This window comes from Amblyomma maculatum, chromosome 5 (genome assembly GCF_055883805.1).
Source record: "Amblyomma maculatum isolate TAMU_Amacu chromosome 5, ASM5588380v1, whole genome shotgun sequence".
Taxonomy (NCBI): domain Eukaryota; kingdom Metazoa; phylum Arthropoda; class Arachnida; order Ixodida; family Ixodidae; genus Amblyomma; species Amblyomma maculatum.
This window is the reverse complement of record NC_139348.1, coordinates 131652154-131680079: the sequence shown is the minus strand read 5'-3', so window position 1 is coordinate 131680079 and position 27926 is coordinate 131652154. Positions and strand designations below refer to the sequence as shown.

The 27926-nt window shown below is 44.4% G+C and overlaps 1 protein-coding gene and 1 pseudogene across 1 annotated transcript; both read left to right on the top strand.

Moving 5' to 3' along the window:
• The first annotated feature begins 583 nt into the window (after positions 1 to 583).
• LOC146189579 (uncharacterized) lies at positions 584 to 19564 on the top strand (annotated as a pseudogene).
• Positions 19565 to 20743: 1179 nt separating this feature from the next.
• On the top strand, positions 20744 to 25693 carry LOC146189578 (neprilysin-like). Its single transcript, XM_084603296.1, has 3 exons — positions 20744 to 20920; positions 22006 to 22149; positions 25340 to 25693. The coding sequence occupies exons 1-3, from the start codon at positions 20819 to 20821 to the stop codon at positions 25691 to 25693; spliced, it is 600 nt and encodes a 199-aa protein (XP_084459422.1). The 5' UTR covers positions 20744 to 20818.
• The last annotated feature ends 2233 nt before the right edge of the window (positions 25694 to 27926 follow it).

The following is a 27926-nucleotide window of genomic DNA, read 5'->3' as shown; positions in this document are numbered from 1 at the left end:
CAAAGCGCAACTCCTGGGCAGAGAAATTCACAGAGAAATAAACAACGAAAAATGCAAATCAACGCACTGGTAACGCATATAACCGTGACAAAAACTTCCTTGGCAAGCAGCTTCACATGTTTCCCCTAGCTTATCAGTAAACCTTCAGTCGTTTCGCTCACGAACTTGTCAGTATGGTTGAAAGCCACAGCTCATATCTTAAACAGGGACACGGCCATATCGTTTTCTATTAGTGGGACACCGAAATAACATGAGAAACGAGAAAATGTTTCCTGTATTTTGGCTACATTCCGCTAGGTTTATATTTTCGCACATTTTATGCACGAATATGTACCAACGCGCTCAGTTATACAGTTTAGATGCGTTGTTTTTTATTTCATTATCTGATAAGGTCAACATAATGTTTACGCACTGTCGTTCAGCGTTGCCGTCAAGAAACGTACGTGCTTCACGTTGATCATTTCTCCCGTGCAGCCCTTTGAGGAAATTTTCCGAAGCAAACATTCAAGCTGACTACGATAGGAGGACTCGGCGCCACTGGAAGGAAATCTTCGCATCATTCGTTCTTCTGTCCTGTTTCGTCATGGTTGCCTTTTTCATCATGGAACTGAACGTGAAGATGGTACGGAAGCAATCCTCCCGTTTTTTAATTAGCTGCAATCCTGGTTGACCAATCCGTTAATAGACCTAACAGTTTATCACTTCAAAAATGCTGGCATATTTGCTCACCGCGAAAATAAAACGAGGGCGGGTTGCATGGTGACTGCACATTTGAAACTGGAGCTTGTGCATTGCGCGTGAACTTCCGGGTCGTTCTGTTTGTCGAACGGGACAGCAATAATGATTTACCGGTGTAATTGCTAGAGGCACGCCCTCGAAGCGTTTATGCCACTTTATCGAACAAATTAAATTCACTTTTTAAGAACATCCCCTGAATCTGCGCACATGATGGAGTTCTAGGCGACGCATATACATGCGAAAGAGATGACGAGATACCAAGTCGCCCAAGAAATGCCTTTGCATATTGATGTTCCCCGGCTGCTTCAGTTCACTCTAAGGTTAAAGGTCAACTCCGGTGGTTTTTTCATCATTCTGTGTTTTTGGTTGAATTACATTCCTCGGCACGTCCTGACTCGAACACAAAAAACCGTTTTTGGAAATTCCAATTAGAAGTATTTTTAAAAAGAAAAAACAGCAAATCGAAACCGAAACTGCTTTCACGGCCAGAAACGACGTCCCAGGTGACGAAATTGTGACGTCACATTCAGTATTAGAAAAACACTCGTACGTGCGTTGGATGGTGAAAATAAAGTATGGAAATCATGAAGCATTGCATAAAATGTCTGAGGTAGTTCAATATAAGCCTCACAATTTCATAATCATGCGGGAAGTGAACAGTAACGCCGGTATACTGTTTGTGACGTCAGAAACTCAGTGTTGCCGGCAGAAATAGTCTCAACTTAAGCCATGAAAACAGCATATTTTAAAGTCGTGTTGCGCGCGAACGGATTATCGTACGGCGCCCAAATTTTGTAGAATGCGTCAGGACGGAGAGGAGAATCTACAGTAAAATTTTTATTAGAATATTCGAATGTCAAAAAACCCCGGAGTTGCCCTTTAAGTGTGTTGTTCAAGTGTTCCCGTCTTGTTTCTGCAGTCATCCGGAAGTAAACCATTCAAAGGCAGCCGACAGAGAGGCCCATTCGGACTTCCTGAGACGACCACGCTTAGGAGCGCTGAAAGTGAGGAAGAGGTGAGTAGGCTTTTTTAGTACTTGCCAAAATTTGGGTAAACCTGATACCGAACTTTCAATATTATGTGAATGCACTTGCTCTGCTTTAAACAATGCAAATATAGTCAGGAGATCAATCGAAAGGTGAGAAACTTGCGAATTGCAAGCAAAACTTGAAATGTAAGGCGTTGTCTGGAAAACCGTGTGTGAATGTGATCTTTTCACTTATTGTTCAGCATCTTAATCGCAGTTACTTGTATCCCGCACATGTTGCCTCAGCAGGGTTCTACATTTTTACTATCTTCAAAAACGAACCATGTTCGCTTTTTAACGAAAAAAATTGGGCCTTCATTAGCAGCTAAGATCATTTCTAGGAATATGTTTAGACTGGACAAAAAATAATTTTCCTTTTATTACGAAACTTCTGAGGAGGCTGTATAACTTTCGTTTTTAACCGTATGGGCGAGCCTGGATAGATGCCAAGGAGGAATTACAGCCATATTAGAGATCTACTGCACATTGGGCTATTCCTTTAGGCATTGAATTAACACCTTCTCCTTAGAGTTTTTGATCAGTTCGCGCTCGAATAACCGTCTAATCTGCTGGTCGTCCGGGTTAGCTCAATGTTTTAAATGTTCGATTCTTATCCGCATATTTTTTACAGCATTACCTCTCTATTTTGAAACGGAAAGCACTCTATTGTGAACGTTTGCATGAAGCTGTGTACAGTGCCTTGCACTGTCGAGGACAGAAATGTGTTGAAACGGGTTAAAAGATTGCAGGTACCAGTATAGCTAACAAAAATGTCTATATTAAGGTCCACACGAAAACATTGGCCGCGAAAAGTTTTGCAGAAGAGAACTCTTCCTCTCTTGGGGGGTCGACCATATATTTCTATATTTCTGGGAAGGAGCCTACTTTTATGATGTCTTGTAGAGAACAAGCAAGTCCTTCTATTATACGTGTACGAAATACAAATATTCGCTGTGCAAAGCAACGAGGGAGTGCATAATGGCACAGTAATGCTTATGGGCCATCGCAGTATTGAGTGGATATCACTGTGAACGAGATGCAAGACCTGCTAGAATCTACTTTCGCGAAAGCATGCACTGATTTGTAAAAACTGAACAAATATCTGATCAAGCTGCTCAGTGGCTCGCGAAGTTGGATTGGGATTTCAATATGACTGAGCCACTAGTGGCTGGCTGACTATAAATTCCCCGTCATGAGAAGGGGTCATTGCAAATACCAATTTGTGTTTTGAATACTGTGTTAGAGAGAGGCAACAAAAAAAGTTGTCCTGGGTATCTCAATTAGAAGAGAAACTGCTTTAAACGACGCCACTCCCAGGTTGGAGCCGCGGACCATAAGGAGAATTTTAGAGCTGTGAAAGTTATGGCTGTGCTTGACAGCACATGGCTACGCTAATGTCGATTTTAATGAGTAATACTTCATAACTACAATCCGTTTAAAAACGCATTTTGTATTAATCCGGAGTTCTCTTGAATAACATTTCGTACTTTCCGCCATGCACTTTGTTTTTCCCTGCGACCTATGGTATTGTGCACTTTTCAACTGTCTCTCACTGTATTTTTGTTTATAAATTGCTGTTAGCTGTGTACTAAAGTTGTCAATGTTCAAAAGCTTTGTTTGCTTGCTCTTGTTGTGCTTTTCGTGCAGAAAGTTTGGATATCTCTACTCGCCAAACTTCAACTCCAGCATTGCCCTGTGCCAGCAGTGTAACCAAATATATAACTAAAAAACAAATAAATCAGTATATAATGTACACAATCACCCCATCGATTTTCTTTAAGAAGTGTCCCTGGTAGTGCGTGCAACGCAAACATGAGAGGAGAACATTCGCTGTGAATCTCACGTTTACTGAATTTATATCAATATACCAGAGGCAGCATCTTACAAACCTCCTCCGTTACCTCACAATTAGCTTCTAAAGATTAATTGGTTTTCAGAGCAATTTTATCTACTCGCCGAGAGCACGAGATCCCTTGAAAAGTAAATGTTTCTCTCTCATCGGAAGCTTAGGCCGTTACCACCAGCATAATGATAATGCATCTTGAGTCATGACCATGGCTAATGTTTCTAGAAACTCTATTTTACAGTGCGTTACTTTGTAAATAACTCATTCTTGCTACTTAGCATATTGACTACGAGTCATTACTATATGTATAAAAAAGTACATTATGTTTTATTAAACATATACATGTCCGCTGACATACGGTATGACCTCGTAATTCTCTCAGATGAAAATATGGACCTGGTCTGACCAAAAGAGGAATAACCATCTCTTTGCATTCGTTCATGGACCTTATTAGTAGGTAATGCTCATGACGTAGCAAACACACTTCAGTCATTACAAATATATGCGACTAATGATTGATTTGTTTAAATAAAATTAAATGCTGTGTCTGCTGAGAATTTTTCAATAAACGTTGAAATGACAGTGGATAATACAAACTACTGGATTTGTTAAAATGCATTAACTTACACATCCTCCAGAGGCGGTTCAAAACAAAAAAACCAAAAGGAAAGATTGCAGTGCCTATTTTGTTTTCACTATTTATTCGCCCTATCTTGTGAATGATTGTCTAAACGAAATCAACATGAGAGAGAGGTTTGGTCTGGATTGCATCTATATATGACATAACCTATACTTTAGTCGAGTAAGACAGTACTATAGAACGCATCGAAATCATCGTTCAAGAAACCCGCTTGATGAGGTGGCTGGGGTTCGTAAAGGTATAACTAGAGTGCAAAAGAAAACAACAGCATCCCTCTGGCTTTAGATGCACCGAGGCGAGTGATGGTAGTGTTGGTGCTAGTGCCGCAGATTATAATGATACACTTCGCTCACTTTAAAAACCGACTTACAGGACTCATTTATGCCACTGGCCTTCGTTGCAGGGCACGGATGGGGAAGAAATGCCCACAATCAGGGAAGACATCCAGACCGTCGATCCGAACGGCGAACTGGGAACACACCGTGATCAAGAGGAGCCGCCGCCGCCGATTCACCCTGACCTGAAGGAACCGGAACCGCGGACCGAGGATCCAGAATATGAAGACAAGAAGGTTCGCGCACCAAGCCTACAGCAGAGTGGTGAGAAGGGAGCAAAGTGTAGCACTCCTGTGTGTCGGAGCCTCACGCAGTGGTTCCAGAGGACAGTGGGCAGGCAGGCCGACCCTTGCAGAGAGCGCAACACGTTCGTTTGCGACCCGGCAGCTCCATTCCCGGGATTCATGTCACCACTGGCCAAGGTAGGCGGCAAGCAAGCGTCCTTTACTGATTAGTAACAATCGGAGGCATCCTTCATTAAGCACAAGGAAACAAATGAGATCTGCAAGGATCTCTATTGTAAGTCATAGTAAAGTGAGGATGGAGATAACGCTTCCTCACAAGGAGTAGCTCCTCTTTTTTAGCGCTCTATAACGAAGCTTCGAACTGTTTGTTCCCGAAGACTTCAAAGCTCTGATATTCAATTCTGCATAGCGTACTCTGAACGTACCGCACGGTGCATCCTTTACCCTTCGGGGAGAAGGGGGAGGTGATCATTTTAGATCCATTACGGCGAACCTTGGGGCTCTCTTTCTTCCGCTCCAACCTTTGCATTTCGCTTTCTCTAACCTTCTCCCCTGAAATACTTTATAATATGTGCCTCTTATGTATTTATGTGTTTATTTGTTTATTTACAAATACTTTACACGGCTCAAGAGTGGCATTGCGTGGAGGGCAAATTTGAAAGTTGACGTTCAGAAAGTTAGAAAACAAATGCATAATGAAATACAGGAAGAAACAAGTGAGCACAACCAACAGATTGTTATTCGCTAGAAATTATATAAAGTACCGGAAAACTTGAACCTTGGAAGAAAGTTGAGTGAATGGGGTGAAATGCACGAAGTATCTCACAAAAGTAGAAAACGTTTCAGGCATACGTGAGGAATCTACGCATCAACATAATTAACACAATAGTCACATTGTTTAAAATAAATTTAAATTATTCACGAATAAGAAAATGGCGTGCTAACTGATATCAATGAAAAGTGTGAATAGCTGCTCGCGAAAGGTATCATGACTGTGCTGCAGGGCGAGGCTGTCGGGGCTGTCGCTCCAAAAGCAGATAGCGTGCGAGAGGGACTAGAAGCATGCGTACTGCCATAAATCCGGACGTAGCTTACTTATTATGTGATCCATGCAATAACTACGTTGTAGATGTATGTGCTAGCTGCGAATTAGTGGCGTGGACGTATTTACGAATTAAATATGAAAGGGCAATGCGACGACGAATTTTCAACGCAGTGAAAGTTCATGCTTCAGTTCTGCTGCCACGTCACGATTTGCTCATCTCCTGGCTTATAGTTTTGGACGCAGCAGCGTTAGTCAGCGCAACTGCTTTTGTCTAGGTCAAACCAGTTTGCCTTATCAATAACTATGGCGCCATTTTAATCTTGCTAATAGTTTTGCATAGAATGCAAAAGAAATCTCTTCTTTATGCTGCATTGCCGTCGCAGCGGTTGGAGAGATCGAAGTCGAGCCATGCCCACGGTGCGTCCATCAGTCAGCAGGGCGGCTTCAACTACGCGGAGAGGGCAGATCTCCTTAAATCATGCCTTCGGTACGCTCTGGAGCCGAACACAAGCATCGATGATGTCCTGCTGTTCTTGTCGCACTTCAACCTCGACCTTCGCCGCATGGTGGACGATCCGGCCGAGGATCCGCTCGCCCGAATGATGGAGCTGTCTCTAGACTACGGTGTAGACACACCGGTCTCTTTCGTTCGGCAGTATGATGTCACTGGAGAAGCCTCGGGGCCGTACGTGGTCAAGGTGGGCTGAGCTGTAAATTGAAACATTGCCTTTTGCGAAGGTGCAAATGGCCATTGAACACCTTTTGGCCTGGAATCTTTGAAATGCTTTCCAGGCCATCACGCCCATAGCACATAAATATTGTGTTGTGTGCTAGCGTTCCTTAGTCTTTATTGAAGCTTATATGAATTGAATTTAAATATATCACTGAATCAAATCTTTTTTTTCCTTGTGATGTGCATTCAGGCATATGTTAATCTTCCTGTTAGGAAGCAGCGACCACCCACGCACAAAACATTAGGGTGAACCGAAAGCAGAGTGATAACTCTGTTGAGATAAGACATACATAAATCTGGTTTCAATGTTTGTTTTATTGATATAATAATAATAATAATAATAATAATAATAATAATAATAATAATAATAATAATAATAATAATAATAATAATAATAATAATAATAATAATAATAATAATAATAATAATAATAATTGGTTCACAGGAAGGGAAAGGCGCAGCATCTGTCACACTTGCTATGTGGACACCTGAACCGCGCCGCAAGGGAAGGGATGAAGGTGGGAGTAAAAGTGGAAAGGGAGAAAGAGGAAGCGTATTGAAGGGCTACGGAGTAATTTCGACCACCTGGGGATCTTTAACGTGCGCTGACATCGCACAGCACACGGACGCCACTTCGTTTCGCCTCCATCGAAACGCAGCCGCCGTGGTCGGGTTCGAACCCGGGAACTCCGGACAGTAGTCGGGCGTCTTACCACTGCACCACCCCAGCGGGGCTGATTCTACCACGCTGTGTACGGATTACGGACAGATTCATGTGACCACTATAGTGAAAGGAGAGAGGAAGAAGTGCCTTAATGGAGGGCTCGGAATTAATTTTCTCCACTCGGGGAGATTTAACCTGCCATCAGCCCCCAAGTTTGAAGTAAGTAGTCCCCATATGAACGCCGTTAATGTGGCGCCAACTCATACAGAAGTGGTGAAGCTGGAACCAAGTTTGATGAGCGAGCCACACTGTGTGGAAGCGGTCGTTAAATTTTGTCGGCCTCCGCCATTTTTCGGAGCCCCCCATTATGACAGCTCTCTCTCTTCTATTTCTATTCCTCCTCCTCCCTACCTTTAGGGCTTGATTCAGGTGTCCACCCTGAAGTGACAGATACCGCGCATTCCTTTTCTTATAGAACAATTTACAGTTTTAGAAATAAACGCAGAAACATTCTATCACGCTGTGTACGGATTACGGACAGAGTCATGTGACCACTATAGTAAATTGCCGATGTTTCTGCGTTTATTTCTAAAACTGTAAATTGTTCTATAAGAAAAGGAATGCGCGGTATCTGTCACTTCAGGGTGGACACCTGAATCAAGCCCTAAAGGTAGGGAGGAGGAGGAATAGAAATAGAAGAGAGAGAGAGCTGCCATAATGGAGGGCTCCGGAAAATGGCGGAGGCCGACAAAATTTAACGGCCGCTTCCACACAGTGTGGCTCGCTCATCAAACTTGGTTCCAGCTTCACCACTTCCGTATGAGCTGGCGCCACACTAACGGCGTTCGTATGGTGACTACTTACTTCACACTTGGGGGCTGATGGCAGGTTAAATCTCCCCGGGTGGAGAAAATTAATTCCGAGCCCTCCATTAAGGCACTTCTTCCTCTCTCTTTTCACTACTATGTTCCTTCCTTCCCTTATAGCGCGGTTAAGGTGCCCACCCAGAAGCGTCACAGATACTCCTTCTTTCCTCTGGACCACCCTAGGAACTGCATTGGTATGGATGTTCCCCAGGCAACCCTTCCAGTCCTCCTTTCCGCGATAGCTGGTGCACCACGTACGGCGACTGCCCTCTCCATTACTCCTCTTCACTTCAGCTGGCGCAAATCAGTTTGATTTAGTTTGCAGCGTTTGACGCCCTAAAGCGACTCATGCTATGAGAGAGGCCATAGTGGAGGATTCCGGAAATTTTGACCACTTGTGGTTCTTTAATCTACAGTGAAAACGCACATCATAATGGCGCCTTGCTTCTCGCCTCCATCGAAAAGTGACCACCGCGGCCGGGATTCGATCCCGCATCCTTGGGCAGAGTAGACGAGCGCCGTAACCACTGCACCGCTACGTTGGGCAAGTTTCGTTACAACATGCCCATGCAGCACAAAGTGGGCTATGAATTGGGCTCCCCAGTGGGTCAGATGAGGGCCATCCAGGTCAGTCCCGGTGGGCTTGATGTGGGGGCTGTAACGGGGGCCGACGTATACCTGAAGTGGGCTGCTGACAAACGCCTCGATGGGCCCCACTTGGGGATGAGCCTCCTCCCGCACGGACAAATGTGCACGTCCATGCCTAAGTCCCCCATACAACTTCGGACAGATTTGGGCAGCCGCTTTAGATGAAGATTTTTATATTTCGGCCCGCTCCTCATAGGATAAATGAGGGTTTTACAGCGGTAAGCCGAACATGGGCTTGAGCACATTATTCTCATAGAGGTCCGATACAGATATTTGATAGCCGTAGTGAAAGTTCTCCCGCTGAATATTTACAGGCATAATTAAGCAACTATTTTATACATGTCTGCCTTTTCTAAAATATTACAACATGAAATTTCAAAATAATTTCCTATGATTATTCTAGCCTAAATGACTTCATGTTGCACCTTGTTCAGGCGGCGAAGTGATGTGTTTTGAACAGTAATATTGTTTCACTGAAGGCTGTCTTGAGTGAACACTTAAGGAGCAATAACAATTCAAGTGTAGATAAAGCTTTTTCTAAACACCAATCTTAGCACAATTTGCATGAACGGGAGAACCAAAGCCATGGAATGTTTTTAGCCAGTAGAGATGCTAACAATTGCTATACAAACTACCTACAATAATAATTTAAGGCAACGTTTAATGCCAATCAAAGATGGAAAGAATGCGTGCACATGCAATGCAGATACCCCGGTGGACTCAGCCCCGTTACAGCCAATGTAGGCTTCACAGCGGCACCGATTCGGCAGCCCCATTTAGGCTAGCACTATTTTTCGTGGCAAGAGCCCACATTTAGGTGGCGTCAGCAATCATTCTTAACAAATTTGACGAACATGCGGATGTGGAAGTTCCTGTCCCCGTCAAGGGTCATGTGGGATCTAAAGCGGTTTTGTGTGGGCAGCTCCAATTGGGCTGGGTGGCGTTTTTGAACCTAAAGCCAACTTGCTGTCGCACGGGCCTTCAAATTCCCCACAAGGGACCGATTTTGGTATCATGGAGACAGGCCCGCCTTCCAACCCCATTACAGGCCTATGCGGCACTTAAAGCGGCTTAGATAAGGCGGCCTCATCTGGGATTCACGACGGATTGCCCAAATTGAACTCTACATCATATTCCACCTGCTCTCAAGTAACCTGCAAGAGGCCGAGTGTGGCAGCATGTCGGCATTTCCGTTTTTTGCCCCACTAGGGCCGATGCAGGCCCCTCTAAGATTTAAAGTGGGAGACCCTATTTGGCATCTGAGGGCTTTCCCACAAAGAGCCTACATTTAGGTTACATCTGCCCTCAAATATCCGACAAGGGACCCTTGTGGTCTGGATGCAGGAACGTGCTCAGCATGGCCCGAGCAACGCCGCTATGGGACCCATGTAGCGGGAAAAAGGACAAGCCCAAATGAGCTTGCCCACTTTTGCCCCATCGGGGACCGATGCAAGTATTATGATAGTTGCGCCAGCCCTACGTTCCTACTTCGGACCAACTGGGGCCCCAAGTTCTGTGCTACCTATGCGGTAAAAGCAGGCATGGTCGAAACTGCCACCACCGCGCCTCAAAAGGGAAGCTCATATAATTCAATAAAAACATCATGTGGCACGCATTGCTGTTATGCGATAGATTCGCGTCATTTCATTGGAGACCACCGTTTGTTTACGAGCCGTGGATTAACGCGACCTTTGCGCAAGCGAGCAGTAGACCTAATCATCTAATAGATCTAAAAGGACCTCGCCCGAGCATAAGCAAAAATCGGGCTGGTTGCATTTTAGACACATGTTCTACGTACACAATGAAATAATGAGAATGAAATGTAGCGAAGGGGGCAAAGTGGTCGAACAGTCGCCTTGCATTAAAAAGCATTGTGATTAGGATCGCCATGCTGCGGAATACACTACCTGATTTCAAAAATCGATCGGTCGACAGGGTTGCATGAACAGTTCTGGGATGTGGCCTGATCCTGGTGACCATGGCCTGAAACGCACTGCTCTAAAAGAAAGTGATCTGAACACCACCTATTACATTGATACAAGAAATAATCCCCGCCTTCAGGTATTTAGACAATTTACAGCCCCATGAAGCAATAAAAGATGTTACGGCACCGGACATGCCATGAATGGAACCTCAGCCTGGAAATGTTAGCAGTCACGAAGAGAGAAAGAGAAGGGTAGTTAATGAAAAGGAAAGGCCGAGGGATCGCCCAGTGGTAAATAAACGCGGACCTGCAACTCTGCCCTGGAGAAGAGAAAAAAGAGAACTAAAGGAGAGTTAGGGTGCGATTGAAAGGAGGTGATTTTACAGTACAATGAGGGTCCTTGTGGTGATTGAAGGGGTTGAGCAGTCATACAGGGATCGTGAAAGAAGAATGTAGATGACCCATATGTGAAATTGCGTATGGAGACTGTTGCGCACACAATAAACGGAGGAGTGCCGGAAAATATATATCATTGCTGCTCAGAAACTATTGAATAGCGTAACACGATGCAAGTAATAAAGGGTGTTTAGCTAGGAGACGCGAATTCGGCAGTGCTTGTCATCGCATGCTTGGAGGAAGTATTCAAAGATCTGAACTGGAACCAGTTAGGGATGATAATTTTTTAAAAATTCCTCGGTAACCTCCAATTCTCTGATGATTTTACTTGGCTGAGTAAGAAAAGAATTGAATTTTACAGAATGATCAATCAACTTGACAAGCAAATCAGTAACCTAGGTCTAAAGGTTATTATGCGAAAAGAAAGCTATTATTCAACATTACCGGAAGGAAACAGCTGTTTATGGAATCTAGCGAAGCGCTCGAAATGTTACGAGAATATATTTACCTAGCACAGGTACAGTGCAGATACGGATCCCGAGTTTAAATAACTAGAATATCAAGATCGGGATGGAGAGCATTTGGCAAGCACTCTGAGGTCATCCATGACAGTTTTCTAGTATTTCTCAAGAAAAAAGTGCATTATTGTATATTATCGGTGTATCTACTTCTATCTTATCGGTTCTTCCACACAGAATCGTTATGGCTAACATAAAAAAGAAGTAAAATGAAACAGAGGACAACGCACGGAGTTATGCAAATAAAATTGATAGGTGTAATGTTAACAGTCAGGAAGCGTGTATAATGCGTTAGAGAAAAAAACACGTGTTACTGGCAATCCATTTAAAATCAAGGAGACATAGGTAGGGGCAGGGGATGCAATGCGAACAAACGATGGTCGCTTATGATAACAGACTCCGTTGAAAAAGAATGCAAAGTTTGCTATGACAACAGAAAGTTGAGCGCACTGATGGGGTTAGGAAGTTTGCGGGGATTAGGTTGATAACGATAGCACAGAACGAGGTTAATTGATGGGGCATAGGAGAGACCTTTTCGCTGTGTGCATGTAGTGAAGCGGTTGACTATGATGACAAATGAAACATTCTTGCAAGCTTTGAAAGTAGATTTTGGTAGTTTGTACAGCGACTGAAAGTGCATGCAAATGAGTTAGGGGTTTAAATAAATGTGTTTACGCCTCGTTCTTGGCAATCCGTTGATCACAAGTAAAGCGCGAAATTTCCTAATTAAATAAGAATATATTTCATATACCTTATTTTGCTAAAGAAAAGTGCCACACACACTCACACACACAATTACCCATTCACCCACTCGCACGCCGTAATTTCGATTTAATGGAATTCTATGGTCGGAGAGCAATTGAAGTCGGTGCCAATCTCCCCATCTCGTTCAGCTCGTTGATGCGTGTAGCAGTAAAACCATTTATTGCGCCAAGAACTGAAAATATACAACTGCTTCATCGAATTCGTTTCGTTTATCACAGGTTAGCCTGAACCCAGAGGTAACAGAGTTCTTCAACTCCTTTCTGTCACTGGAAGAAGAGGAAATCCTAACATTTTACCAGTTCTGCTTGAAGACCTACGCCCATCTCAAGGACTATTCTATGGCGGAGCAGCTTGTCAACGCAGACAATGAACGTGAGTTTGAGAACCTCTTGAGATCAATGTTGATAAACAGTAATCTCATTAGCAACTATGAACAATTTCAATGGTTTACGGCTATGCGTTTTTACGAATGCTTTTGCACAAGTCTTTGTTAGGAAGCCAATGCTCAACAAGATCAAGGAAAGGATTGCGTAGTGTTTCGCTGTATATAGTTTTGTATTTGTAACGATGAAAGTAGAATTGAGTAAAAATTGAGTGCGCCTAGTACTGTTAGAGCAATGAGAGAAAAAGCATGAAATTTAAATATTTCCTACAACTCGTGCTGAAAACGCAATTTTAGCGAAGATCAGGCGACATATTGCCTTGAAATATTTCCATGCTTGCCCTAATTAAGCCGCAAGGGCAGCCGCCTGAAAGGTCATCGTGAGCTCTTTGCTGCTGCCTAGTGTATATACTGTATACTAGTATGTAGTGTGTACTAACAGCCAACACATACGCGCGGGTAAAATCATGTCTCGTGGAGTTCTCTCCTTTCTTTGCTAATTAATGCTATATTTATGCAGGGTTTTCGTATATTTATGGCATTTATGCACTATTTATAGGCTGCAAGTATGACACTTGAATCGGGCACGGACAGTTTACAAGTAAGGAATAAATAGGAATGTTCATGAGAGGAAATGTTTCTGCAGAAGAGGGAAGACCGCTAATAGTTAAAACGATGAGAGGGATTTTACGCTATGTCACTTACGGTGTGCCACATGGATAACCATTTCATTTTGGCACGCAGTTTCGGACTTTCTGAACAAGACCGTCGCCTCTGATCAGCCATCTAGAATTGGCATCTCAAAACTGGCTGAGGCAACAGGAGTTTCAGCAGGTGAGAACAGCTAGTCTTAAGCGACATTGAGTGTGTACTGTTAGGGACAGTGACTATAATAGTGTCTCGAGTACTAATGTGCTCCGAATGAATGTGTTTGCACCGATTAATGCGCTTCCAGGGAGCATTCAAAGATAAGCGGTTACATTATCTGTTTTATGGTGTGCTAATCGATAACGCCCTCGTTTGCACGTTCACACTTCTCAAGGCAGGGCATGACAGAAAATGCACGCGTTGAAGTGCGCGCTTCTTCATTCTTGCGGATGAACTCACCGTTGTAGGATTCCGTAAGAGTGAAATGCTTCCAAGTTTCATCCATTGAAACATTTAAACGTTGGCTTCCTTGGGCACCTACTAACTTAAGGTGTGGGGGTGGGGAGAGTTTGAGGGTGTAAACAAGAATTCGCGAATTCTAAGGTGTAGTTCACTTGACATTTGCCTTACGCAGACGCGTCACAAAGTAATATATTTTATAAAAGAAGCTTTGGAAACTAGGTTTTGCATAAGTACTTTTTAATTTCTCAGTTACAATATCCAAACACTTTGATAGGGCGTGGCGAACAAGATGTGTAGACGCATCGGTTAGTAAAAGTACAGTGTCTGACAGTGTTAACATCTTCTGGGGATATCGGTTTTAAATAAAATCGGCCTGAACTGTATATCGTTAAGACATCTATTTTTGTTTAATCATCCTGATTCTGGCCGCTTCCACAGATTTCTATTCCTCACCTTTTGAAAATTTTTGAAGTATCTACTACGGCAGGTATCGTGGCCCCGCTTTTGTCGGTGTGTACGGCAAGTTGCTAGGCTTTATATCTTGGGTAAAAATTTTGCTGAAGCTTTTCCCTCCGCGCGCAAACACACACACACACACACACACACACACACACACACACACACACACACACACACACACACACACACACACACACACACACACACACACACACACACACACACACACACACACACACACACACACACACACACACACACACACACACACACACACACACACACACACACACACACACACACACACACACACACACACACACACACACACACACACACACACACACACACACACACACACACACACACACACACACACACACACACACACACACACACACACACACACACACACACACACACACACACACACACACACACACACACACACACACACACACACACACACACACACACACACACACACACACACGCACACGCACACGCAAGCGCACACACAGACACACACACACACACACACACACACACGCGCACACACACACACGCGCACACGCACACACGCGCACACACACACACGCGCACACACACACACACGCACACACGCGCGCGCACACGCACACACGCGCGCACACACACACACACACACACACACACACACACACACACACACACACACACACACACACACACACACACACACACACACACACACACACACACACACACACACACACACACACACACACACACACACACACACACACACACACACACACACACACACACACACACACACACACACGTGACCTCACTGGAGATAAACTGTCGCTTTGTTCTAACTCGTTCTTCCTAATTTGCCCATTGAGTACAGATCGGTGGAAGCAACTCCTTATATCGCTCGGCCGGGCTACTGAAGCTATACGATGGGGTGATAGCGGACGAGCAGGCGCTCAGTTTCGTGGCGTACCTGTCGCGGCCGCTTGAGAGGCTCGCCATGAGACGCCTGCTGGCTTGGCACGTGCTCCGCTACATGATCAGCCCTTTGGTGGACATCGGGATGGCAGCAAACACTACGCATCGTGAGGAGCTCTCCTCTCGCTATTTATTCCAGGTGAGCCCAGTACAGGCCTAGTGTTACTATTCATCATCATCATCATCATCATCATCATCATCATCATCATCATCATCATCATCATCATCATCATCATCATCACCAGCCTGACTATACCCACTGCAGGGCGAAGGCCTCTCCCATATTTCTCCTCTTAACCCGGTTCTGTGCTAGCTACATCCACTTGACCCCTGCGAACTTCTTAATCTCATCCGCCCACCTAACTTTCTGCCGCCCCCTGCTACGCTTTCCTTCCCTTGGAATCCAGTTTGTTACCCTAAGCGAAATCGGTTATCCTCTCTTCGCACTACATGTCCTGCCCATGTCCATTTCTTCTTCTTAATTTCCACAAGAATGTCGGTAACTTGAGTTATTTCTCTGACCCACTCTGCACGCTTCCTATCTCTTAATGTTACCCCTACCATTTTGTGTTACTATTATCACTGCGCAATTTAATGATAGCAGCCTCGGTAATTCTGCGAAGCACCAAGGAAAACATTGGCGTAATGTGCCATTCTGTTTGAAGTGAGCTCAACTGTACTAATAGTTATGGGATAACATGTATGTGTTTAATCAGACATCACACTCGCGACAATGTTCATGGGTGTTTTCTGCATCGTGGCCTTACTTCTGTAGGTTGTAAATGCTTAATTTTGCACATTAGGAGGAAAGTTTTTAAGCGCTCCTTCAGGAAGAAACAAAACGCCCTTTAGAAAAGCTAGTTATATCGATATTTCGGGACAGTGATATCTCATGCGGAATAGAAATTGCGAATCGACCCGTGTCCTTCGTATAAGATGGCCTTGTGATAGATGGAATATGGCTATCTCAGTTAGGATGTTCCTGGCACGTATTTTAGGGAGGGGCTGTACTGAGTTGTTCACTGTAACTGCACCGCTCACAGTTTGTGCTGTATTCTACTGCGGCATATTGTCGTATGCCCCGTGCATTTTCACATAAGTCGAGAAAAAACATTCGTTAGAGAGCTTTAAGTGTGGCTGAAGCACTGGCGCTGACAAAGCGGTATGACGTTTCAGTGGAATAGCGCTTTTAGCACCCTTTCGATTACTCTCCGAGCTCAGTCTTGCAGGTCGTTCTACTGTTTTAGAGCAGGTAGGGCATTGTTCTGCTTCACACATTAGGATGGCGTCTGTTGCTGATAACGCACGTACGGGTAAAGGGGCGCAATGGAATATAAATGGCGGCTTGAATAGCTCGACAACGGGTGGCGTCAGAGTTGCTACGGCAACCAGAGATGTGGCTGTCGTCCAGGGTTGCTATGACAACGACTCTGTCGGTTGATCGCTGGTCACAGACAAGATAACTTTGAGGAGAGGCATAGCTGAATGAGTGCTTTGACACTAAATTGTACTTGTATAACATGTCCGAAGAGAAGAATTTTGGTATTGACGTAATTAAACTTAATGTGGATCAACGTGTTATTAAGTGCACGAGGAAACTGTGGAATACTTTTGGAAGATCTGTAGCAAACGCCTATAGCTAGACGGTTTCTGGTGGGGAGGGATACATAAGCCGCGTCGTTTCCAGTCCTGGAGCATGACAACTATTGATCGATAGATACAAGGACGCCTTTTCTCGTGGGCAGGTACGAGCGCTTTTGAAAACGGTAAAATTAGGTAGGTTCAACGAGATTTCAGTTTTCGGTATCAGTGACATCATCCGTAAGCCACGTTTCAGTTAGGATTAGAACATTGTACAAGACTTGTCAAAGCAGCACATTTCGAAAAGACGTTTTCTACTGAAAGAGAAACATTTGATTCCTCGGTAGTGACAGTTAGTTTACTGATGGTTGTCGCATTTCGCGCTTGCTATGCGATTTCTTTTACAGTGCTTGATACAATGTTTTGAATCCATGTTCAAAGTCTTGTTGCGTAGCTTAGAATATCCAGACCTTCTTTTGGCAAATGCAGAAAGATGCTTGAATGCATTTCTGACTGCACGAAAAAGTTCTCGCCAAAGCTTTAACATATATTTTCCTAAACTGCTCGCCATTCGAAAGAATGGCTCCTTTAGTTAAAAGAAATGAAAATTTTAGAGTTATGGGGTGGCATGACTCCTCACTGCGCTCCTGGGTGATATGCTGCTGGGTAATAAAAACAAAAACGAAAAACAAGAACGCGACTTCCTTCGCACTCCGCCTTTCGCGCAGAAGGGGCCCTAACTGCTCTCGACTGCTATAGGCGCCTCCAAACTGCCCCTGTTCTGCTACTGGATCACAGCGCACCCGATCCGGTTCGCCCATTGGAATGCAGCTTGTTTTGAAAGAGCACTTTTAGGATTCAATTGAGTACTCCTGTTCTGGGAATAAAATACTCCCAAGAACAGATTCACCTTACCCAATGAGCCGGAAAGCTCGGGATGACGCATCAGCTAATGCAAACTTGGCTGCTAAACTTTGCATGCATAGAATGTACAGTGGAATCACAGAAAAACAAGCACAATTTTCTTGAGATCATTCGATGGGCGTTTATGTTCCCCATAGAAGGAAACAGAATGGTTTATAGGGCACCAACATTAACCAATACGGTATTAACGGATTCGTTTTCAGCCCAGATACCCCAAAACAAAGTGCATGACCATGGTGGCCAAACTTCAAGGTGTGAAGTACGCAGCTCTCTCCTTGTGGGAAGGTAAGCTGCACTTTGATGATTTCTGTGCACATTTTCAAGCAAGTACATTATAAATCCCACAACGAGAAAACCAGTTGGCTTAGTTGTAGAGGTCCACGCTAGATGGAGCGGAATACTGGAGAGCCGCGGAATTGCAACTACGGTCTGTAATGCGGGGCTGTGATGGTTTAAACAATATTAAGTGTGTATGCAGAAGTTTTCTTGGCGATAAATATTTTTGTACCCTTGAAGGCCCAACCTGCTTTGAGATACTGAGTTCGAAGAAGCGACACTTGCGAGTAGTTGAGTGTTATTATGGAAGCATGTAGGAAGAAGACAATATTAATCAGTGCTTGTTGCGACAAAAGCAAGGAATAATATTAGTCACCTCATTCAGGAAGAAGTGCAATGTGGGCATTATATTCTTGAACCGAATGACGTCTTTTAAAATGCGAATCTTACATACGTATTTTATTGATATCAGTGAACCTGAGAGCCTACGCTTCAGAAGCAGATCGTATTACGGTTGAGGGCTGTGGGCTGTAACGGTATGAACGCATAAGACAGGTATGAATTGCGCAATACTATTTGAGTTCACGAGTTGCCCGAGAAACAGGTCATTAGCCTCCATTACTACCAAGTGTTTGTGTTCAGACACGGTTCCTCATATTATCTTTGCAATTCTGGACATCGAAACAAAGCAAAGATCTATAGAAGACTTATTTTTGCAAATGGGAAACACACTCTGCCTATGGATGTTCATCCTCACTTGAGAGCATCAGCCATGAAAGTTTTTCCCGGCGGTTTAAAGGCACTAAGACACACAGCTGATGCTTCAAATCTTGATGTCGTTAGTTACGGCCCTCCACTACGGCATCCTTTATTGCCTGAGGCACTTGGGGACTTAAGGCTGATCTAAAAAAATCATCATGTTTCAGTGCGTTTATGAAAGCCACAGATTTCTGCCCTAATCACAGGGCATTAAAATGAACCGATTTCTGTTATGATAGTGAAAAGTAGCTGAGCATGGGATATTGCGGTTAACGAAAGCTAAACAGCAGGATGTTTTTTATAAACCACCTTCTTCCTCACTTGGAAGATGCACGCAGCCTGTGCTAGTGCTGAAAATGTATCCGGAGAGACGTTACGTTGATGCTGTTTTGTACTCTGGAAAAGGCAAGGCTAAGCTAAAGCAACATATTCTGCAGATTCTAAAAAACGTAATGTGTTATGAATATGACGGTTACCAGCTAATATCACTCGTCATGCATAATATGTGTGAACGATCAGGCAATGGCGCGGTATCCACCAATACTATCGTGGAAGTCACCCGGTTCATGGGAGAGTTCCAGGACGCCATGGCCTCTGTGTTCAGAAGTGCCGCAGCGAACAGAAGCGATTCCTCTGAGAATGACAATGCCACAGCATCCGGACAAGCAGTCTCCAAGGCGCCGCAAGTAGCGCTGTTTTCCACCACGGCTGGACGGGATGGCGACTCCGTCAGTCTGTTCGAGGCTCTGGATGGCGGAAACGAGGTTGTGCATACAGCTAATTTTCTTTCTTCCTTTCTTCCCTCGTTACGTTGTATTTAGACCATGCCAAAATATCTTCAAAGCAAGCCGCAATACCAGTCTGGAGTTTGTGTAAAGAAGTAAAAACAATAAATTGGAAGTAGAGAAAATTCTGGTATCGTCCTCATACATAGTAATTTATGGGGAGCCCGCTATGAATACGTCAATAATTTAGAGAATAAATATTACGTGCTCCATATGAAGCCTTGCGGTACACCGTTTTATATGTATTCTAATTCAGATTTAACATTTTAGACAACAACATATTGGAAACGCTTCGAGAGACAACTTTCTAGCGACATGACGCAAAGGTCTATTGTTAAATAGTACGACAGTGTTTAATAAGTAGGTCGTGTTTAAAGCAATCAGACGCTTTGCCGATTGCTAAGATTTTGCCCAATGCATTAACCTGAGGCGTTGTTTTCTGAAGAGTTTTTCATATTAAGTAAATCAGCTTCAGTTGACTAGTTTTTCTGAAACCAGTACCAGCTGCTACATATCATGTTGTGTATCTGTAGACGACTATTAGTGCTACAGTTATACACCGTGACAAAAATCAAACAAAACAGTGGAAATACCAAAATTAGTCTAATTTCAGAGATCGTTCATAGTGTCTTTATAACGAACAATCACCTTCGCTATTTTCATTTTGTCTGGAGCAGCTCCCATTGTTAATGTAAAATTTGCTATGTGACAGCTTTATAGCAGTTTTAACCAAACCGGCTATGTCATATGGGCGCGGGACGTCACAGAATCCTACGACTAATCAGCGCTAGGTCCTGTGACCTGCCAGCTACCACCTGTCAGATGCATGCACGTACTTTTTCGCTCACAACACCGACACTGCCAACGCCGACTAGGCTAGCACTGTGTTATCTGAAAACAAAGCATTTAACGCTATCTTGCTAGAAGCAGCTCTCCGTAAACTTTAAGTGCTGACCGCATCGGTAAGTTAGTCATATTAGGTGATTTGTTCACTCTCTGACGTTCCTTGGAGTTACACTGACGGCATTTGCCTGATCGCTGCGTGCAGAGCGTATGGGAGGATCCGGCGGCCTCGACGCGCAGCTTTCTCCGCCGCTGGCTGCGACACCTTCGCGCCTGGCACGCCTTGCCGCCGCTGGTGCAGGCGCTTCTTCCGCGGATGGCGTCCGTGGCCAACGTGGATAAACCGGGGGCCTTTTTCCGGCCTCCTTACTACGACGCCAGGGCTCCACTGGAGTACAACTTCGCCACTTTAGGCCAGGTACGAAGACGCAGTTTCTGTTGACTACTAGCAATCGTATTGTGGAATCATTCAGTGAGCGATGTATTGACTTCGCTTGCGCGCCGATTCTTTTCATCCCAAAAATGCTAAAATAATGATTGTTTAACGACAGCCGAGCCATATTGACTCGTCTATTTTCACTGATGTGGCAATTGCGACTGCATCAATGCTTATAGTGAGAAAATGAGCGGTAGAACCTTTTACTGCAAATGCTTCCACGGGTTTAACTGTTGAGAAGCAGAACAATGATACGTTGCGAAAGACGCTTGAGTAAAATTTGGTTAATATTCTATCACGTTATCTTAACTAGCTTCAAGGTACTCATTAAAATGAAAGTATACGCTTGAGCAGGGGGAGGCCGCTGTGGTTTCTTCAACGACAGCGGAAGGTTTTACAGAGCTAGAAATAAACGCATAGAGAGCATGCTTGTGGCGTTTCTAGAGCAAGCGAAACGCGCCTATTTAGAGAATGCCTAAAATTAAAAGGTAACCGTTCCACGAGAGCTTTTTCAAGAATAGCAAGCAAAAAATGAACGGTCTCACTCTTGAAGCGGTTTTAAGAGGCTACATCCTTCTTGGCATGATCAGTGCGCTTGCGTAGACCCCTCCAGTTGAGATTCGTCTAGTTCGCCGTGATAATTGGCATAAATATTCACCCTAGACGCCATCGGTTTCCTGACACAAATATTTATCTTAAACAAGTAGATAAACCATAACATTAGCAATGTGTTCGAGCATTCTTATAACACAGCTGACGGCGGTGTGGGGTACATTTCATTAATGTTTCTTGAAGGTTGCTGTGTCCCTAAATCCGTTTCCTTATTCTCCAGTATACGAAACTGCTTTTGGCTATTCCCTACTTCTCTCAAAAGTCATCAAGGGTGTCACTAGCCGTGGGACACTCGAGGTAATGACCAGTTGGTTTGTCATTCAACTTATATATCGAATCCCTGCAACATCGGAGCCTTGTTTAGAATTTTAAACACGTCCTCCGTATTCATTCTGCCTACAAACAATTTCCCTGCTAGTTTTTCACATTTATTGTATGATGCTTGCGCAAAACAGGTCATCAGCAAAGCCATGGCACACGAGCTTGCGGAGCGGCGGCGTATTGATCCGGCCATCGGAAAACATTGGCGTGGATACTGGGAAGGAATGCCCGCCAACGACGGCAACAGCGTCTACTGTCTGCGCGTCGGCCTCGCTGAGGTTCGCTTTACTTTTTGGCTGATGTCGTAGCTCCTTGAGAGAGAGAGAGAGAGAGAGAGAGAGAGAGAGAGAGAGAGAGAGAGAGAGAGAGAGAGAGAGAGAGAGAGAGAGAGAGAGAGAGAAACAGCTTGACTTCTAACGAATAGAATATTGTGGGCGACTGAACCTCGGTGTGAGGTCACATACAGGGGTGATCTCCAAGGCCCACTCAACAAGAGCTTGCTGTGTTTTCTCCTGCCTCTGCAGCTGTTGATTTAAGCACTCTTCGGAAGGACCTGGCAGGAGCATGCGAGCAGATCCACATAAGATGTGATCTAGGGCTGCCAGGTCCTGGCATTTTAGGCATGCGGGGTTAAACTCCCCATCGTTAATAAGGGACAACCTGAGGGGGCTTATATTGAATCGAGCCTGGATCCTTCTTAGCATCATGACATGTGCGTTGCTAAGGTCTGCATGCGGAGGTGGATAAATCCTCTTCTATCCTTGAGTAATTTAATATCTCATGGTACGGGGTCTAAGTCTGAGGGGCCTATCTCACGGTTAGGCAGACCTTGGGCCATAGCTCCCCGGATTGTCTAAGTGAGCTAAGACCTATATCAATTGAAGTAAATGTATCGAGTTACTTGAACCAGGACTGTTTACAGCTTGCTACATTACGCAGAGAGATCAGATTGACTTTTTCGGCCCAGCCGCAAGCTTGTCCACCCTGAAAATTCACAGCGGGGTGAAATTGGGAGCCAATTTTGCGTTTGTAATGTGTTCGGGTGACGAACTTGCATGATTTTTGGAGACTGTTTGGAATTCAGGATCCGATGTGCTGATGACTGATCAAAACTATAATTGCGCTACACTGATGAAGCACAAAAAAACAAACGAAAAAACGCAGGATGAAGACAACACACGCGCTGACACTGCTAACTAAAAAACGGCTTTTTTTTCTTGTCCTTTTCGAGTGAATAATTACAGGAATATTTTCTCCATTCCTATTCAATGCAATAAATACCGGTAGAGAAACACAAAGATCTATGAGAATTGATATAAATTAATGCTTTTTTCACGATCGCAACTGATGACAAGCTAACACACATCTGTAGCAAAAGCTTCATAGATATTTCTCCAGCTGTTTTCTTTTGATATCTTCTCAGAACGGAAGTCTGGTCCAGGAACGCACCGCAGTTTTCTTGCATTGGTTACCGTAAATTGGAAGACTGCTTCCCGCGCTTGCCTTCATTGAATTCGCTTCATCACGGAGCCGTTCATAAAGACACTGTCCTGTCTGACCGACATATGTGCGTAACCTCATATACCACTTTTAAAATGGTTTCTCACGCTGCCTTAGTGTATCGTAATGAATTATACCAAATTGCTACCTTTCATTAGTTCGGATATGAACATATGCTTTATCAAGAGCTGTGCCAGCAGCGCTATGCCACGGTCCAGGATAGGTGCGGAGGAGTCGTGCTTAACTTTCGTCTGCTTTCGCCAGTCTGCCACCTCCCAAAGATAAACAAGATCGGAGCCAGAAAGCAGAAAAAATCACTATGATTCAACAGAGACTAGCACTCTCGTCCGGCGTGAACACCTCGGTCAAAAACACCAAGGTTATAGGCCTTGCCTGTAAACGCAGAATCAAAATAGGTTGGTCAGTTCCCACACGCAACTCGTGCAATTGTTACGTGAGCAACAGGCGTACAGGAGCTTTGGGGTTGTCAAACATTTACTAATACATACAGAAATATTATCCGACCTGCGTCGAAATCTCGGATCCATGGCGAGTGAACACGTATTGAACTGAGCCCTGCATACTGGGAGTCATTGACTACAGTGTACACTTGTTGAAACGTTAATTAAAGGAATATTGCATAAAACATGTAGTGAAACTTCCTCTCTCGTTTACGTAAACTTTCCTTTGTATTTGAAAGCAGATTTTGAAAAAGCTTTATTGGTAAAGCGCTTGCATTGTTCATTTTTTTTCCCTGTGAAAGTTTCAGAAGTGCTGTATTTTTTTATGAGCTGTTTCTATCAAATTGCTATTGCTTGGGCACTACTGATGTTTTACTAAATCTTTCATTCCGCCCTTGTTCATTTTTGTATTTGTTCGCTGTAAAAAAATAGACTTTTTTTTTCACTTTCCTGCACTAAAGCTTAATTATATGGGCCAATATGTTTGTACAGCTGCCCAAATCAACTGGCGTTTGTGACAGCCACATTTTGTGTGCTGCTGCAACTTAGGGCAGATAAAACTTACTGGAAGGTCAAGATTAAGATAGGGCTTGGTGAGTCTTTGCTGATACTCGGACTTTTAGCAGATCATTTCTTATGTAGAACTCAGAATAGCAGAACATGTGGCCGTCACGCATGCCAGTAAAGGATTTTGGCGGCTATACGTTTTTAAAGTACAATTTGTGCTGGCCTACGGCGTCGTGGTACGACGTCTGACATGAACAACACTTGCGATTAAGTGTTGGTCATGTCAGACGTCGGATCCAAGTAGAGGTTGCATACACATTGCTATATCCTTGAAAGTAGGCTCCTGGTTTTGAAATATTCATCGCCGTTCTATTGTTGCAATATCAAAGTATTCGCCCGCAGAGAAAAAAACAGTTTAAAATACATAGGAATTATGTATACTGTGGCAACAATCATGTGCGATTAAGCGAGGAAAAAAAATTTCTACCGCCAAGCTTAGACATCTGTCGTCAGAGGCTATGGGGAAGTATGAGTCCCCGTCTATGCTGGAATAAGTGTGGCGCAAACGTTAGCCAGTTTTGAAATATTTATGCCGTTGCCGCATATTTTTTCATAATTTTACGCAATTAATGGACATTCTAACTAACCTATTGAAAACATATCATCTTTTCTTTTTCTACATGAACTTCTTATGTAACTGATTGTGACAGTTTATGCATATTGCGGACATTAACTTTACATGATGCTGCAGTGTGTTTGACTAATAGACACTATACCCACGTGCTTCCAGTGGTGCTTTACCAATGACCAAGAATATCTGGTAAAAAAAGCCAGCTGCGCTATAAATGGCACCACACGTACCGCGCAGAGTTTTCATCGTTGCAACATACGAGCCCACACAGAAAACGTTTGTGTCAAACACTGCTTCTAGTTGTACTCTGAATATTTCTGCACATTTATTCCCCTATATACCCTTGTCCTGTCCCTTCACGCTGCGTAGAACGACACCTGGCGAGAAAAGAGGCTCGATGAGGACACTCTCGCCGACAGGACGATCCTTTATGGCGTCCTGGGTTCCAGGATAGCCTACCTGACGTACCAGAGGACTCAGCAGCAAAACGCTACATCGACTGGCTTGACGGAGAGGCTGCCCGGAATAGACCTCTCTAGCAAGCAGCTTTTCTTTGTCATGCACTGCGCAATAAGTTGCGTCATGGGACCAGGACCGGATCCGGTTGCGGGTCGGGCTGACAACCGCTGCATGGTCGCTTATAAGCCGGGCAGGCGGTCCATCATCCGACCTTGCAGGCAAATGGCTGGTGGGAGCGCTCCAAACGAGTGCCACTACATATAAAGCTGCCAATAAAGTGTATTGAGAGCGCTGGTTTTTGGGCATTCGACCTGCTATGGCACCTGAGACACATCGTGGTGGTTTTGGATGCAGCGACTGCTTTTTGCCTTCTGTGGAAACTTTATACCTCACGCTATTACGAGCAGGCTTTATAACATTAAATTTGCCAGAACGATTCAAAACACACCGATATAGAAGAGCTTAAGCGAGAGTGTCCAAAAAAGTGATTCATCTTTTTTTCATGGCCGCAGTTCATTCAAAACGAAATGCACCAAACACGATGGTGTTTTATGACACCATGGGGTTTTCCATTTTGTTAGCTCTTGAAATTTGTTTATTAAGACGAAAACCTTGTTCGCTGAATTGGCACTAAATGTGTCTACAAAAAGTGAAAACGAAATGTAACATGATAATAAGTCATCGCATGATGGAATTAGTAGTCATATCTGAATGTGTTTAAATGTGGTACATAAGCGGTACGCCATGTTATGGCGGTGTGAGTCATTATAGTTTGTCATGATCAGACTCATGAAGACATTGTTAAGGATGTGCGCTGAGTGATTCAAGTCAGTCATAAATTGTGGGTCACTAAACTATCTGAGCGATGGGTCTCAAATTCGGTCACAAAAGTGGAAAGTCATTGCGCATGAAACGTTTCTAGTCATGGGTTCGAAATTGGCTTATAAAAAGTGCTGACTCATAGGTCACAAAATATGCTCACAAGAAGTGTGAGTCACTATACTACGAGAGTATCACTTGAAATTGAGGTGTGGCAATGAGAGTATAACATAACTTCACGCGACAGTGAAGTTGCTTGAAAATATCATGTGGCTATGTGATCTCTTGTGACAAGGCCACGTGACAGTTAAGTTGAATGAGAGTGTCGCGTAGGTATAAGAACACCACACGATAGGAGCGACGCCGTATAGAACTTTGTATAATATTGGGAGCCTTAAAATGAGGACACCCTAATGACGGGTCACGTCTTGGCTACGTGTTGTGGGCTGGAAGCTGATGCTTCCCAGTGACTTCCAAAGCCCAGTCTGCCAGCCGAATTTGAACGGCCTGGTCCGAGCTGGACACCGCAGCCTCCCATCGGTCGAGAACGAAGAGTTTCCAGGTGGCTGGAGGTTGGGATTCTGAGCATTTTAATATAATGTGATAGAAATCAGCTGTAGGTGCCCCGCACTGGATACAGTGAGGTGAGAGCAGTCCAGGATGTACCAAAGCTAAGAAAACAGAGGATGGCAATGTAAGGGACTGAAGCTGGCGTACGTCAGTTGTTGTAGTTAAGTCAAAAAATTGTGGAGAGGTTTAGATGGTTCGCTGATCGCGATAATGGAGATTTTGTGATATGAGACTATGCACTCGTGAACATCCCCCAGGCGGTGGCAGTTACTGCTCGGATGAAGTATCCTCGAGCAAATGAATGGACTGATTCGTTTCTTAGATAAACCGTGTGAGCGGGGTCCCATATTGAATGAATGGGGTGGCCGGGTGGGTGGAGGGAGGTGAGGAACCGGATGCTGGGTTAGAGATCCGACCTCGGGAGAAGGTCCGGACGGCGGATTTCGAGTTTCTAAAGATGGTGGTGACACGGGTAGTAAATATGGCGAGGCCAACCGCGACCTCCTTCCCTCCAGGGAAGTGGAGGCAAATGTAGTACCGGCCGCGACTAGCTGGAGGGGGTTAGAGACAGCGGAGAGCGCGAGCGCTGGACGAGAGGGATGTGTGTCAGACACGGTCTACGTAGACGGCCTCTGATTAAAAGACGTACTGTTTATGAAGAGCTTCCGCGTCCGCCTTACGGCGAGCGACGTGCTGTTCTGAGTGCATATTGTTTGGTAGGAGATGCACTGTAAGGACACGGTGCATCGCAGAAGTGTATGTTGTGTAGAGCGTTGACTGGGACTGAGAGATGGATTTGAACAAGGATGTTTCGGCAAGGATAGTCGCTCTAACTGAGCTGAGCGCTGGGCATCCGTGAGCTCCGCCAGGGAGATAATGGCCTCGCATGTGAAGAAGGCGTTCATAGGAAGTGCAACGAGGCAAGTTGAGGGCGGCCCTGAATGCCTGTTGGTTGAGAGAATATACCTTGTCCTCCTCCCCTCGCATGAGGAAGGGTTAGGAGAGGGAGCATACGACATGGCTCTAGGACGAAGGCCTGTATCAGGCATGCTCGCGCATACCACGATGACGGTTGGTATTGCGGCGAATGAGGCGGTTTGTGCGATCT

What these genes read in the sequence shown, in the direction of transcription:
- LOC146189578 (XM_084603296.1), top strand. Translation starts at nt 20,819, where the DNA reads ATGGCGTCCGTGGCCAACGTGGATAAACCGGGGGCCTTTTTCCGGCCT. An exon ending in ACTTCGCCACTTTAGGCCAG is followed by an intron (nt 20,921 to 22,005) that starts GTACGAAGACGC and finishes TGCGCAAAACAG; the next exon opens with GTCATCAGCAAAGCCATGGC. An exon ending in TGCGCGTCGGCCTCGCTGAG is followed by an intron (nt 22,150 to 25,339) that starts GTTCGCTTTACT and finishes CACGCTGCGTAG; the next exon opens with AACGACACCTGGCGAGAAAA.